Below are 12,757 nucleotides of genomic sequence, written 5' to 3'. Positions count from 1 at the left end.
GGGGGCCTTATTGTGAAGAACTTTTATGAAAATGGGAAACATCTTTGGTGAGGAAAAGGCCAGGAGAGTTGTACCTGCTCATCCTTTGAGGAGAGCAACCTCCTTTTCTTTAAGGATTTCGTTGGGAAACCTTATCCCATCGACTGTACAGCTCCGATGTTGGCCCTTCAGGCATCTTTTTTGTTTCCGAAGCTCAGAGAGCATTTCAAAGGAACACAACTTGAGCCCCTTGATGTTGCCCAGACTGCTGTTTATGACAGAAACGCACAGAATTCTTCACGGAAGGCTAGAGAGATGAAAACACCCCTTCTTGAAGCATCTCAGCCTACATCGAGGATCCTTTGAAGAACAGTAGCTTCTTATTTTGATGTTTTTGTTTAATCAAGGTTTCTATGATTTAATAGCAGTACTTTTGGACACATTCTCTTCTGTGTGTTTATTTTCAGGAACCTGGGGTCTGTTCTCAACTGTGGGAAGTCCAGAGCAGCACATTCAAGTTTTCCTTTGGGGCTCTGTTTTTATAGATAGCAAGCAAGTAGAAAAACCACAGTTCATTTGCATTAATTTGCCTGCAGTCTGCATACAACTAAAGAGATGGCCCTGTGTCTCCTAGTATTCTCCGAGCAGATTGTTGTTTCCCCCCTTTTTGTCCCTTCAGTTTCCCAAGGTGCTCTAGACCCTCCAGCCATCTGTGGGTAGAAGTCAGTTAAAATGACAAAAGCAATGTTACAGGCACCGTCCGGATCTTTTAGTTTTAGTACTTTTAATTTTTGCACTGCCTGGGGCCAGAGGGGAATTGGGGTACATATTAGAAATTGCTTTAAACCAGCTCTGGAGAGAACTGTGCATTGCGCACGGTCTTCCTTTCAGCTGTAGCGCATCCCTTCTGAAGTGTTGGATACCATGTCCACTCTAGGTTTCCCTTGGCGGTGGCATAAAGGGGTGTTTCGTTAGAAATGTGCGCCGTGGCTGGGTGGGAAGATGACCCAGGCTTGGTCTTCTGTCAGCTGTCACGGCGAAGGGTGGCCTCAGTAGAGTGGATGGAGTAAAGGAAAGATGCTTTGCCTTGGGTCTGTAATGAGAAAAGAAAGGAGAACTTGACTTCACGGATCTCTTTCCTTTTCTTAAAGACCAGGGTGGGAAAGTTCCTGCAGAGCCCTAACGTGACTCAGATTTCACAACCTACTTAAAGAAACGAAAACTCCTTTGGGGAAATAAGGTTTTCCCCTCTTCTTAAACTTGAACGGAGACTGCTTTCGCCTCCTGCATGAGAACCAAAAGGGGAAAATGAAGAAAGGCGTCAAACTGATTAAGTAATACATTCTGGACGAGAAACCACACAATCCTTAAGCGGAGACGTTCCCGAGTGCTTTGCTGATCATCTTGATTAAGCAATTAGAGCTGGACTTCTGAGCGCCAGGCCTGTGGAAGGCTAGAGGACAGATGATGTAGGCGGAGCCAGCTCTTGAAACATCATTACCTGCATCGTGTAATGAACTGCTGATGAACGGTGCCGGTATTTGAAGTGGAGGCAAATATTTTCACTGAGGTCAGTGGAGGGTCAGGGAGCAATCTTCCTTCCTTCGCAGGCAGGAAGCCTGTGTGTGATCCCCAGCCAAGCATCTTGCTCACAGCCACCACCCAGGTAGAGTGGGCTGGGCTTTGCTGGGATGCTGAACAAGTGTCAGGGACCATTCAGACTGAAAACAGATGAGTAAGAAAGGCCTGGTGATTAGCTTCTGAAAAGCAGCTAATGAAAACCCTTTGAGTCCCCAGGATGTGCTCTGCTGCCGATCATGGGGACCATGTAGCAGCGTTTTGTTCTCTTGTTCATGGGGCCACCAAGAGCCTCGGGGCAGCTAACTCCAGGCCCAGAGCTATTTCCAGGAAGAAGAAGTTGGATACCAATGAGGCAGAGGGAAAAAGAACAAAAATTTTAAAATGATGCAAAGGTCACCAGGGAGCCCATCAAAGCCTTTATTTGGGGCGGGTAAGGAAAAGGTTATCACGGGGTCCACCGCCCCCACTTCATCCTTCATTAAGGATGGCGTAGACGGATGGCTTCTCTCAAACACCCAGTGCGTATGTTCTTGGCCTCCCTTGGCATTTAGATCATCGGAGATGACGAAAGTGCTAATTCGGGGGCTTTCATTCACATCTGGAAAGTGCTTTGGGAAACCATCGAGGCAGCTGCACCACCCACTTCTGACTGATGACTTGCTGAGCCCCTCGCGCGGAAAGGGCTCTTACTGCCATGGCCGTGGTCCCTGCGAAGTGTTTGTTGTCTTTGGCCAGAGCCGAGCGGAACAGCTGGCTTTTGTCTCCCGAGCAGTAGATACAGTTTCTTTGCCTCTGAGTATTGATTGGGGAGCTGCTCGCAAGTGGGTGCACGGAGTGGGGAATGCCCCTTTCATGATAAAGGAACACCTGAGATGGGTCACTTGGACACTGGAGGACTGGCGAGAGCATTCGGTTTGGAAGGCCTTCCCAGGAGAGAAAAGAGGGTAAAAGTATATTTTGTTAAAGACTTTTTTTTTTAACCAAACGAGATAAAGAGTTGCTTAAAAAACTTTTAGGCTAGCCTTAGTCGTACAGGAGCCCTGGTTGGGTAGGAGTGATGTTAAGAACAAAAACAAACTCACTACCATTGAGACGATCTGGACTCAGAGCCACTGTCTAGGACAGAAAAGGACTGTCCCTGGAGGTTCCCCAGACGAAGACCAACAGCCCAGCACACAGCACGACACCACCAGGACTCCCAGTGGCTCCACACTGAACTGCTAAGCGCATGGTCAGCAGTTTGAGTCCACCCTGAAAGCTGCCCTGAAAGCTGAGGCTATGTACGTCTGTAAAGAGATAAACATTTGGAAACCTAAAGGGGGAAGTTCTGCTCTGCCCTGTGGAGTCACTGTGAGTCAGAACGGACTTGATGACCAGTGAGTTTGGAGTTGAGCGTTTGGTCTTAATTGTTATTGTCCTTCGATGCCAATTCATAGAGACCCATCGACAGTGCCACACTACCTAGTCCTGTGCCACCCACGTAACTGTTGCCGTGTTTGATCCTGTTGTTGGGGTCACTTGGCCAGTTCATCGCAGAGGGTCTTTCCTCTACCAAGGCTGAAGGACGACGGCCTTCTCCAGGGATACCTTCTTCCTTAATTAGCCCAAGGCAACTGTCATCTGTGAACAGGCTTTGCCGTGCACCAAGGGGGAAGTGGGTCTTTTTGGAGAAAAGCCAGGATTCATGATTGGAGGTTGGGGCTCATAGTGGTGTGTGTGTGTGTGTGTGTGTTTGTGTGTATGAGAGAGAGAAAGGCAGGGTGGGGTGTGGTGGGGTGCGGGCAGTTAATAAAGGCTGTCTGATTGGTTGATTTCCATTTAAGAATAGCATGCTCCAAGGAGAGCATTGAAATACCTTCACAGTTATTCAGATGTTAGCAGCCATGGGTCGAAGTTGGTCTGGGTTCCAGCTTGAATTCTAAGCTCTTGATTTGCAGAAGGCTGAGGTGCGCAGTAGGTGCCGCTGTATCCCGGGTCTTACATTTTCCCTCCACTGGTTCTTTCTGCCCATTAACCAGCCGGCCAGAGAGTTACTCTCAGGGAGAATGTGTTTGGACATGGACCACTAGCACTCCCCTGGGAGCAGACTCAAGGTGGGCAACCTCCTTCTCAGGATCTTGGCCTAGGCCACGCTCATCCTTAATGGAAACTGGGGTATCAGACCAAGATAGTCAGAGGGCCCCAGAACCAAGGTGTGTCCCAGTCCTGATCCCTTTCCCACTTCCAAGGTTCCACCTGTGTGATGAATTGAGCTGCCTCCAGTCAGGACGTTGGGACCCATTTCTTTGCTTTTCCATCTTCTGCCATTGGCCCAGTGGCCACAGATCCTATGACCCCGTCAGGGCCTCGTGCTGAGAATCTCCCTCCCTCGGATGGTTTGTCTTTGTCTGGCTTTGCCCTACTTAAGATCCAGTAAGTAGGCCTCGAAGATCTATTTGAACTGGGGGTCTTTTCTCCCTACAACAGGCCAAAAGGCAGGTGTGTTTCATTTCTCGGATGGATGAAGGCAGAAGTTTCTGTAAGAAGGGGACATCACGTTTATGGCAGACCGCAGACACTTCTGTGATGTCTTTGCCAGGATCTCTTCCCTGGGGCCCCAGCTCTGGGGAGTGGCCGCAGGAGCAGAGCTATGACTCATGACAATGGGTTCCTAGGTCTGCTTGTTGCTTGTCCTGCTTCCTCCTCCTCCTTGAACACACACACACACACACATACACACGCGCACGACCTCATGCACGCACACCTGCGTGCACACGAGTCCCTTTGTTAATGTATGCTCTGGGTTCCAGCTTAGGAAGATTAAAATCTTTGAGGAAACGGGTGGGAGTGCTGTGTTTCTTGGCAGTGTGAGCAAACATGCCCCGGTGAATAGACGGCTAGCGGTAAGCTCACTTTGTCTTTGCCTACGAGCTGCCCTGTCTCTTCCACAAATGGCCGAGGCAGCTGAGAATCCAGTTATTGTCTTGTCATTGCGCTGGTTGGTGGTAGCTGGTGGTCCCAACAGATAATGCCAGGTGGGCTAGGTCTCCTTTCCTAAAGCTTCCTCTAGTAATTTCCCTTCCTTCCCTGGGTTTGGGGGAAGGGAGGGGTGTGTGGGAACAGAGAGAGTTGCTGCTATAGGTTCGATGCTATCTGGCTCCTAGGTCCCACCTCTCTGTAGGCCTCAGGGCTCAAACCTGACTCAGGTTGGCTTCTGCTGAGCCTGGGGTGGGGCCAGAGGTGGTGGGAAATGGGAGTCAGGGTGGCCAATGGGGGGTTATTTGTAGGAAGCTGGGTAGAGGTGGCATGGAAGGAGGGGAGAGGCAATCTGACAGCTGTTATAAAGTTCTGTTGGCGGCTAGCTGGGCCAGAGGCAGCTGAGCTGAGGCAGAGGAGACGGAAAAGTGGGCTGGGGGCATTGTAAGTCTTCATGCTGTGCCCCCAAGGAGTCCGTAGGCTGATACTTTGATTCCTCTGGCTGGCTTTTCAGAGGCCAACCCTAAGATACTCAGGCCTGATTCTTCCCTCCCAAGAATCGTTCTCCTTTCAAGGTGTTTTCTTAACTAAAGGCAGCCAAAGCCCAAAGAGAGACTAGTGGACTCAGCCACAGGCATCTGCGGTGCCCTTGTTTTTTTGTGGTGGTGGGGGGGTTCCTCTTGGACATCTCTTTAGAGTATTGAAAAGCAAGGATGTTACTTTGAGGACAGAAGGTGTGCCTGACCCAAGCCGTGATATTTTCAATTGCCTCATATGGATGTGAAAGTTGGACATTGAATGAAGAAGACGGAAGAAGAATCGATGCATTTGAACGGTGGCGCTGAAGAAGACTACAGAAAGTTCTGTGGATGCTAAAAGGACAGACTGACCTGTCTTGGAAGAAGTAGGGACAGAGTGTTTACTAGAGGCAAGGATGACAGGGCTTCGTGTCATGTGTTTTGGACCTGTTGTCAGGAGAGAGCAGTCCTTGGAGAAGGACATCATGCTTGGTCAAGCCATGGGGCAGGGAAGGTGAGGAAGGCCTTTGATGGATGGGCACAGTGATGTCAGCGCTGGACTCGAGCACAGGAACCATTGTGAGGCTGGCACAGGACCAGGCAGTGTTTCCTTCTGTGTGCACAAGGACCAGAGCCACTTGATGGCACGGAACAACATCGCCACCCGACAGTCAGCGTGGGGCAAGGGAGGCGGGGCCCACGGTCTCCATCAGGCCCGCCAGCCCAGCCTGCCAGACAGCCCTGCAAGGAAGCGGCTGCCCAGACATGTTCAGACGTTCAAAGATCTTATTGCTTTCAGAAGAGTCCTCTCGTCCCAGGCTCTTTTCAGGGCCTCAGAGTTAATGATCTCAAATGGAGGACCTTTTACTGGTGGGAAACATCTTAAAAAATAATTTTTAAAAGCCCCTTTAATTTTGGTTTCTTTCTTCCCCTTGGTGCAAACTCAGGAATGCAGAAGTGAGGGCCGAAGCTTCACTTTCGCTGACTCAGGCCTTCGGAAGGAGGCTGGAGGTCTTTAGCAGAGAGGCTTCTGGAGAAACCAGCTGCTTTGTCATGGTCGGCAGCCATGGCTCGGGGCGATGTGCTCACAGTGATGCTGGTGGGCACTCTGTTCTGTGTAAAATGTGTGCACAATGTTTTCAGCTGCCTCCGAGTTTTCTTTTGATTGTCCTGGCAAAATCACTTATTCGTAACTCAGAGAGGACATGGCGAGAGATTAAAAAAGGGGAGTTTTCCTTGCCACTCCCCTCCCCCCGCCAATTCCATGATTGATGGACGAAATCTCTTCTCTTTCCAAATGTGCACAGCACCGTGTCATCACTTTGGGCACCCAGGCCCGGAGGGTGTAAAGGATTTACTTGCTTGGTTGCTAAAGGTTCAAGTTCACCTGGAAGGTCGTTGGAAGCACAGCCATCAAGCACCCATGCAGCCCAGTGCTCTGACCCACATGGGTGGCCTTGGATTGGAATTAACTCAAGAGCAATTAGTTAAGGCGCCACCTGCAGGCAGACATGTGGTGTGTGTGTGTGTGTGTGTGTGTGTGTGTGTGTGTGTGATCAGACGTACATTTAGGATGAGACGCTCCTGGAAGGGGGCTGTAGGAGGACATGTAAGCCTGAGGTGACTGTTAGCTGAATAGTTTCGAACACTCACCTTGAGCTAGGTGTGCCAGGAGCTGGCCAAGGTCAAAGTGGTTCACCCACCCAAGGGGGCTTCAGAAAGTGGAGAATGACAATGGAAAGATACTGTCACTTTTCCGCAAACTTTTTGAAGCCCCTGTGCATTAATGTAACATTCTTCACTGTGAGGTATTGCTTTTTATGTTTGGTGCCATCTGCTCAGTTTTGACTCACAATGAACCTACGGGCAACAGGAAGAGCTCCTTCTGAAGACTCACTCTGGGCCCCGAGTCGCCAGGTTTTTCTTCTGAGCCTCCTCTGGTAGACTCAGACTTCCAGGGCCTTAACTTTTCTACCACCCAGGGACTCTTCCATAATCATAACTCGTGCAAATGGTAATAATTCAGTGTGAACAGACTGGGTCGTGGGATGTAAGTGTTTCATTTTATGTGGAGGCCCTGCAGTTCTCAGGCCCTCAGAGACAGGACCTGTTGTCTTCCTGACAGTATAGATGGGCAAACGGTAGCAAAGTTGACTGACTGCCCCAAGATGCGATGCTAACAAACAAGGAAGCCGGGCCCACGACCTGCCTGAAAGCCACACCTTCTTAGCTTTCTGATAAGGCCTAGAAAACTCAGCCGCTGAAAATCCTGTGGGTGCGTCAACTAAGTGCACATGGAAGGAGCACACCAGCCTGTGATCCATAGATTATAAGTAATAAAATCCAGATCGGAAGGAGGGCATGATGGTGGTTGCTGTCGTTTGGTGCAATCGAATCCGTTCCAAATTACAGCCACCATGTCGCAGAGCGAAACGTTCCCTGGTGCTGTGCCATCCTCACCGTTGTAGCCACGATGTCAGTTCACCTCTTCAAGGGCCTTCCTCTTTCCCACTGCCCCTCCCCTTGACCAAGCATGACGGTCTTCTCCCGGGACTGATCTCTCCTGACAACCTTGTCCCAAGTACCTGAGACAAGAAGTTCATCACCCTCGCCTCTCAGGAGCATTCTAGCTGACCTTCTTTCAAGACAGATCTGTTGGCTCTTTTGGTCGTTCATACATTACTTTCTATATTCTTCCTCGGCACCAGAATTCAAATGCATCGCTTTTTCTTCAGTCTTCCTCATTCATGGCACCTGAGGCAGTTGAAAATACCATGGCTGAGTCAGGCATATCTTAGTGCTCACAGTAACACCCTTGCTTTTCGACACTGTCAAAAGATCGTGTAGCAGATTTGCCGACTGAAATGTGTCATTCGGTCTCCTGACTGCTGCTTCCATGAGCACAGGACTGTGGCTCCGAGCACCAGAGCTTAGCTTCTGAACGCCCAGTTTGCAGAAGGCTGTGCATGACACTGAAGCTCGTACTCCATTCACCAGGTCCCCTTGCGGACGGATCAAGCCGCGGGTGCATCCCCTCTGACCACAGCTTTGTTATCGGACAGAGAGCATCGTAAAGCCGATTAGGACGGCTGTAGTTAGGGGGAATGCAATACCGTATCACTTGATCTCCCTTTTGATCCATTTAGAACTCGCTTCTGTTTTACACATTTTCTACTCTCTTTTAGACTGAGGTTTTCCTCTGTTTTGTTTGGTCATTTTTTTAATCGTTTTATTAGGGACTCATACAACTCTTATTGCAATCCATACATACATCAATTGTGTAAAGCACATCTGTACATCGATTGCCCTCATCATTCTCAAAGCACTTGCTCTCCACTTAAGCCCCTGGCATCAGTCCTCATCCCCCCACCCCCATGAACCCTTGATAATTTATAAGTTATTATTTTGTCATATCTTGCCATGTCTGACGTCTCCCTTCACCCACTTTTCTATTGTCCATCCCCCACGGAGGAGGTCACATATAGATCCGTGTAATCCGTTCCCTCTTTCCAACCCACTCTCTCTACCCTCCCAGTATCACCACTCACACCGCTGGTCCTGAAGGTATCGTCTGCCTTGGATTCCCTGTGTTTCCAGTTCCTATTTGTATCAGTGTACATCCTCTGGTCTAGTCACACTTGCAAGGTAGTATTCGGATCATGATAGTCAGGGGGGGGGGAGGGCATTTAGGAACTAGAGAAAAGTTGTATTTTTCATCGTTGCTACATCGCATCCTGACGGGACTCATCACCTACCTTAGACCTCTCTGCAAAGGGATCTCCAGTGGCTGACAAATGGGCTCTGGATCTCCACTCTGTACTCCCCCCCTCATTCACTGTGGTAAGATGTTTTTGTTCTGATGATACCTTATACCTGATCCCTTTGACACCTCGTGGTCATACAGGCTGGTGTGTTTCTTCCATGTGGGCTTTGTTGCTTCTCAGCTAGATGACTGATTGTTCACCTTCAAGCCTTTAAGACCCCAGACACTATCTCTTTTGATAGCCGGGCAACATCCGCTTTCTTTGCCACATTTGCTTATGCACCCATTTGTCCTCAGTGATTGTATCATGGAGGTGTGCAGTCAATGAAATGATTTTTTGTCTTTTGATGCCTGATGACTGATCCCTTTGGAACCATGTGATCACACAGGCTGGTGTGGGCTTTGTTGCTTCTGAGCTAGATGGCCGCTTTTTGACCCTCAAGTTTTGAAGACCCCAGATGCTATATCTTTTGATAGCCGTGCACCATCAGCTTTCTTCATCACATTTGCTTATTCACTCTCTTTGTCTTCAATGGTTGTTTTGGGAAGGTGGACATCATAGAATGCCAATTTAACAGAAGAAAGTATTCTTGTATTGAGGGAGTACTTGAGCGGAGGCCCAATGTCCTTCTGCTACCTTAATACTAAACCTATAAATATAGGCACATAAATCTATTTCCCCATCTTCATATATAAATATATTTGCATATGTACATGTCTTTTAGACCTCTAAAAATGCCCTTTTCCTCCCAGCTCTTTCCTTTATTTCCCTTGACTTTCCTCCTGTCCCACTATCATGCTCAGTCCCCACCTGGGTTTCAGCAATTCCTCTAGGTTACATTACCCTTGATCATGCCCTACCAGGCCTCCCACACCGACCTCACCACCAATTTGGATCACTTGTTGCTCCTTTGTCCCTGGGTTTGTTAACACCACTTCCTCCCCCCCCCCACCTTCCCCTCTCCCATGTCCCCCGCAACTGTCGGTCCGTTGTTTTCTTCTCCAGATTGTTCATCCAGCCTACCTTATTTAGACAGGCCTGCGGAGATAATAACATGCACAAAAAGAAGACAGAGCAAAACCAAGCAATAATATACAACAGAACAGCAACAGCAAACCACTGACAAAGAACAAAACAAAACACAAGAAAGAAAAACTTGTAGTTAGTTCAAGGATCATTTATTGTCCTTTAGGAGTGTTTTTCAGTCTAGTCTGTTGGGGCACCACACCCTGGCCCCAAAGTCCACCTTCAGCATTCCCTGGGTACCTTGCCGCTCCATTCCCTTGCTGTTTTGCTGCACTCCCCCAGTGCCTTGCCTTGGTGTGATGGGATCAGGTCGGGCACAATTCCCACACTGTGTCTCTGGTGCTGTCCCCCGCAGGGCCATGGGTCAGTGATGGACGTCATGTCTCATAGTGGAGCTGGCCATGTGGTCCTCTCTGTGGACTGGCTGCTCTAATTGGGGTCATTGTCCTCAAGGCCTGGTGGGCCAGGATGTGTTCCACTCTCTCCTACTCCCCCTTCATCTGCTCCTGTGTGCTCTGATAAGATATGTCCCTCTCCCGGAGCTGCAGATTCAATGCAGTCCTTTGAAATAAATTCTTCTGCAGGGAGGGCCAAATACTTAGTATTTGGTACTGGGGCCAGCCCCCCAGACCTCTCCACTGGTTCCCTACTCCACGGCGGAATGTTTCATTCACACCTTGGGACACTGGGTTGAAGTCTGGTCCCTATTTCCCTGTGGAGATATAACCAATTGTTGTTGGATTGTTTCTCATTTGTCTCCTGTGTATGTTTTATATGATTTTCTGTATATGAAATCCAGAATAGGGAAATCTATAGATTGTGAATCTGGATTAACAATTATCTATGGGCATGGCAGGGAATGTGGGGGTGGGGTAAGGCTGGGGAGCTAATGACAATGAGTTGGAGAAAGAAGAAAAGCTTCTGAAATGGACCGTGGTGATTGCACAATTCTTAATAGGACTGAACAGTTAGAGTGCATGATATATGAATTATATGCCAACAAAACTATTTTGAAAAGCAAAAGCCCTGTGGCACTCACAGAGGAACCTGGTCGCACAGTGGGTTCCTGTAGGGCTGCTACCTGCAAGGCCAGCAGTTCGAAACTAGCAGCCTCTCTGAGGGAGAAAGAGGAGGCTTTCTGCTTCCGGAAAGAGGTACAGCTTCAAAACCCACCAGGCTCTTCTTCCTTGACCTGTGGGGTCACTGAGCCTGGAAGTGACTCAGGGGCAGGAATTTTTTTGGTGTGGTGCTCAGTCCTGACGCACACCATCATGGCCAGGAGTCTGAATGGGTCTCTTATTCAGTAAACTCTGCCTCAGGGATAGAGACAGAGAGCTCCAGAGTGGGCTGATGACCTTACTTTTCCTCTCCCCCTGCAGGACGGCTCGCTGGGAAACATCGACGACTTGGCCCAGCAGTATGCAGACTATTATAATACCTGCTTCTCGGACGTGTGCGAGCGGATGGAGGAGCTGCGGAAGCGGAGGGTGTCCCAGGACCTGGAAGTGGTGAGTGGACATATCCGGGCCTGTTACACTCTGGGTCAAACACCTCCCACCCACCCCCTCCCTGCCCCCCCTTCTCCTCCTCTCCCCCCATCCTTCTAAGGGTTCTAGCTGTATGTGGGGTGTCTGTTTGTGGGCTCCTGCTGCACCAGGCTGGGCTGAAGACATCAAGTCCCCAAGGATCCATCTGGTTCTGCAGGCAGCAAATAGAATGGATCCTGCCTAGAGCCGTAGGATCAAATCTCTGCATGTGTTGAAAGATGGAATTTTAATTTTCCTTGTTTTTAACTTGAGGAACCAGGGTGTTGATGATACTGGCTGCTGTTTATTACACTGTCCTGATTCTGGCCCCACAGGTGGCAGTATTGTTTTTTTTGGCATTTTGTACCAGCAGTTCAGGCCTAGTTAGGCGGTTAGATGGGTGGATGGTTGGTTGGATGAATGGATGGATGGATAGATGGATGGATGGATGGATGGCAAGGTGGGCAGAGGGGCATGCAGAAGGAAGGGAGGGAGGATGAAAAGTAAGAAGAAAGAGTCATCAGTGGGTAAAAATTCTGATAGTCAAATGTGAAAGGGTTCTCTTTCCTCTTTGCGCATCAATTTACTGTCCCCCAAAATCGGTGATTGTGTGACCAGTAGATCCAGGCTGAGAAGTATCAGTTGGAGTTGGGGCACAAAGCCATCGTCCCTGGAGCCTGGCAGCCTGGTGCAAGCAGCCACATGGGGTCCCAGTTGCCAGGGGCCTCTGCCTGGAACTATGTCGCCTGGCCTGTGAGGATGGCAGCAGGGCTCTTGCCTTCCTTTCCAGAAAGAAACCTCATGTGGTCTAAGACTTTGGGGCTCAGTTCAGATGAAGGCGACTCTCTTGTGGGGTACAGTTAATGAAAACATATTTTTCTTTAACAAGATTGCAGCAGGCCGGCCACTGCAATACGAAACTGCATCCTTTTGTGTGGCAATTTTGATAATGCTATGTAACGCCAATCTATGGAACATAACAGTGACCACTTTAATCATCTTAAGAGTCCAGTTGGTTCATGACATTAATTCACAGGGTACCATTTCTAAAGTGTTTTAATCATCCCCAGACAGAAGGCCAGTACCCCTTCGCACTGTGATTTCCTGCTCTTTCCTTCATGCTCTTTGCCATTGAGTCAGGGCCGGCTACAACTGCCCACAGGAGTTTCCGAGACTGTAACTCTTTGATTTTTTTTTTGTATTTTCTTTTGTTTTTTTTCCCATTGTTTTTCAGTCTTTATTATTATTACTTTAAATACTTTTATTGGGGGCTCTTGCATCTCTATCACAATCCATACTTTCCTCCAGTGTCAAGCATATTTGCGTTTATGCCGCCATCATCATTTTCAAAGCATTCTCTTCCCACTTGAGCCCCTGATGCCAGCTCCCCATTTCTTGCTCCCCCTCT

At 48.9% G+C, this 12,757-nt stretch overlaps 1 protein-coding gene across 6 annotated transcripts in view; it reads left to right on the top strand.

Annotated features, from left to right (window-relative positions):
• Positions 1-12,757, top strand: part of SASH1 (SAM and SH3 domain containing 1) — a 373,743-nt gene that overhangs the window by 216,235 nt on the left and 144,751 nt on the right. For all 6 annotated transcript variants that reach the window (XM_075554412.1, XM_075554411.1, XM_075554414.1 and 3 more), the window contains exon 2: positions 11,203-11,331. In XM_075554412.1, coding sequence (XP_075410527.1) covers positions 11,203-11,331 — 129 coding nt within the window. The remainder of the gene's footprint in view (positions 1-11,202; positions 11,332-12,757) is intronic.

The sequence above is a fragment of the Tenrec ecaudatus genome, chromosome 7 (genome assembly GCF_050624435.1).
Source record: "Tenrec ecaudatus isolate mTenEca1 chromosome 7, mTenEca1.hap1, whole genome shotgun sequence".
Classification (NCBI taxonomy): Eukaryota; Metazoa; Chordata; class Mammalia; order Afrosoricida; family Tenrecidae; genus Tenrec; species Tenrec ecaudatus.
The sequence above is the reverse complement of the archived record's forward strand: the minus strand, read 5'-3'. Positions and strand labels throughout refer to the sequence as shown.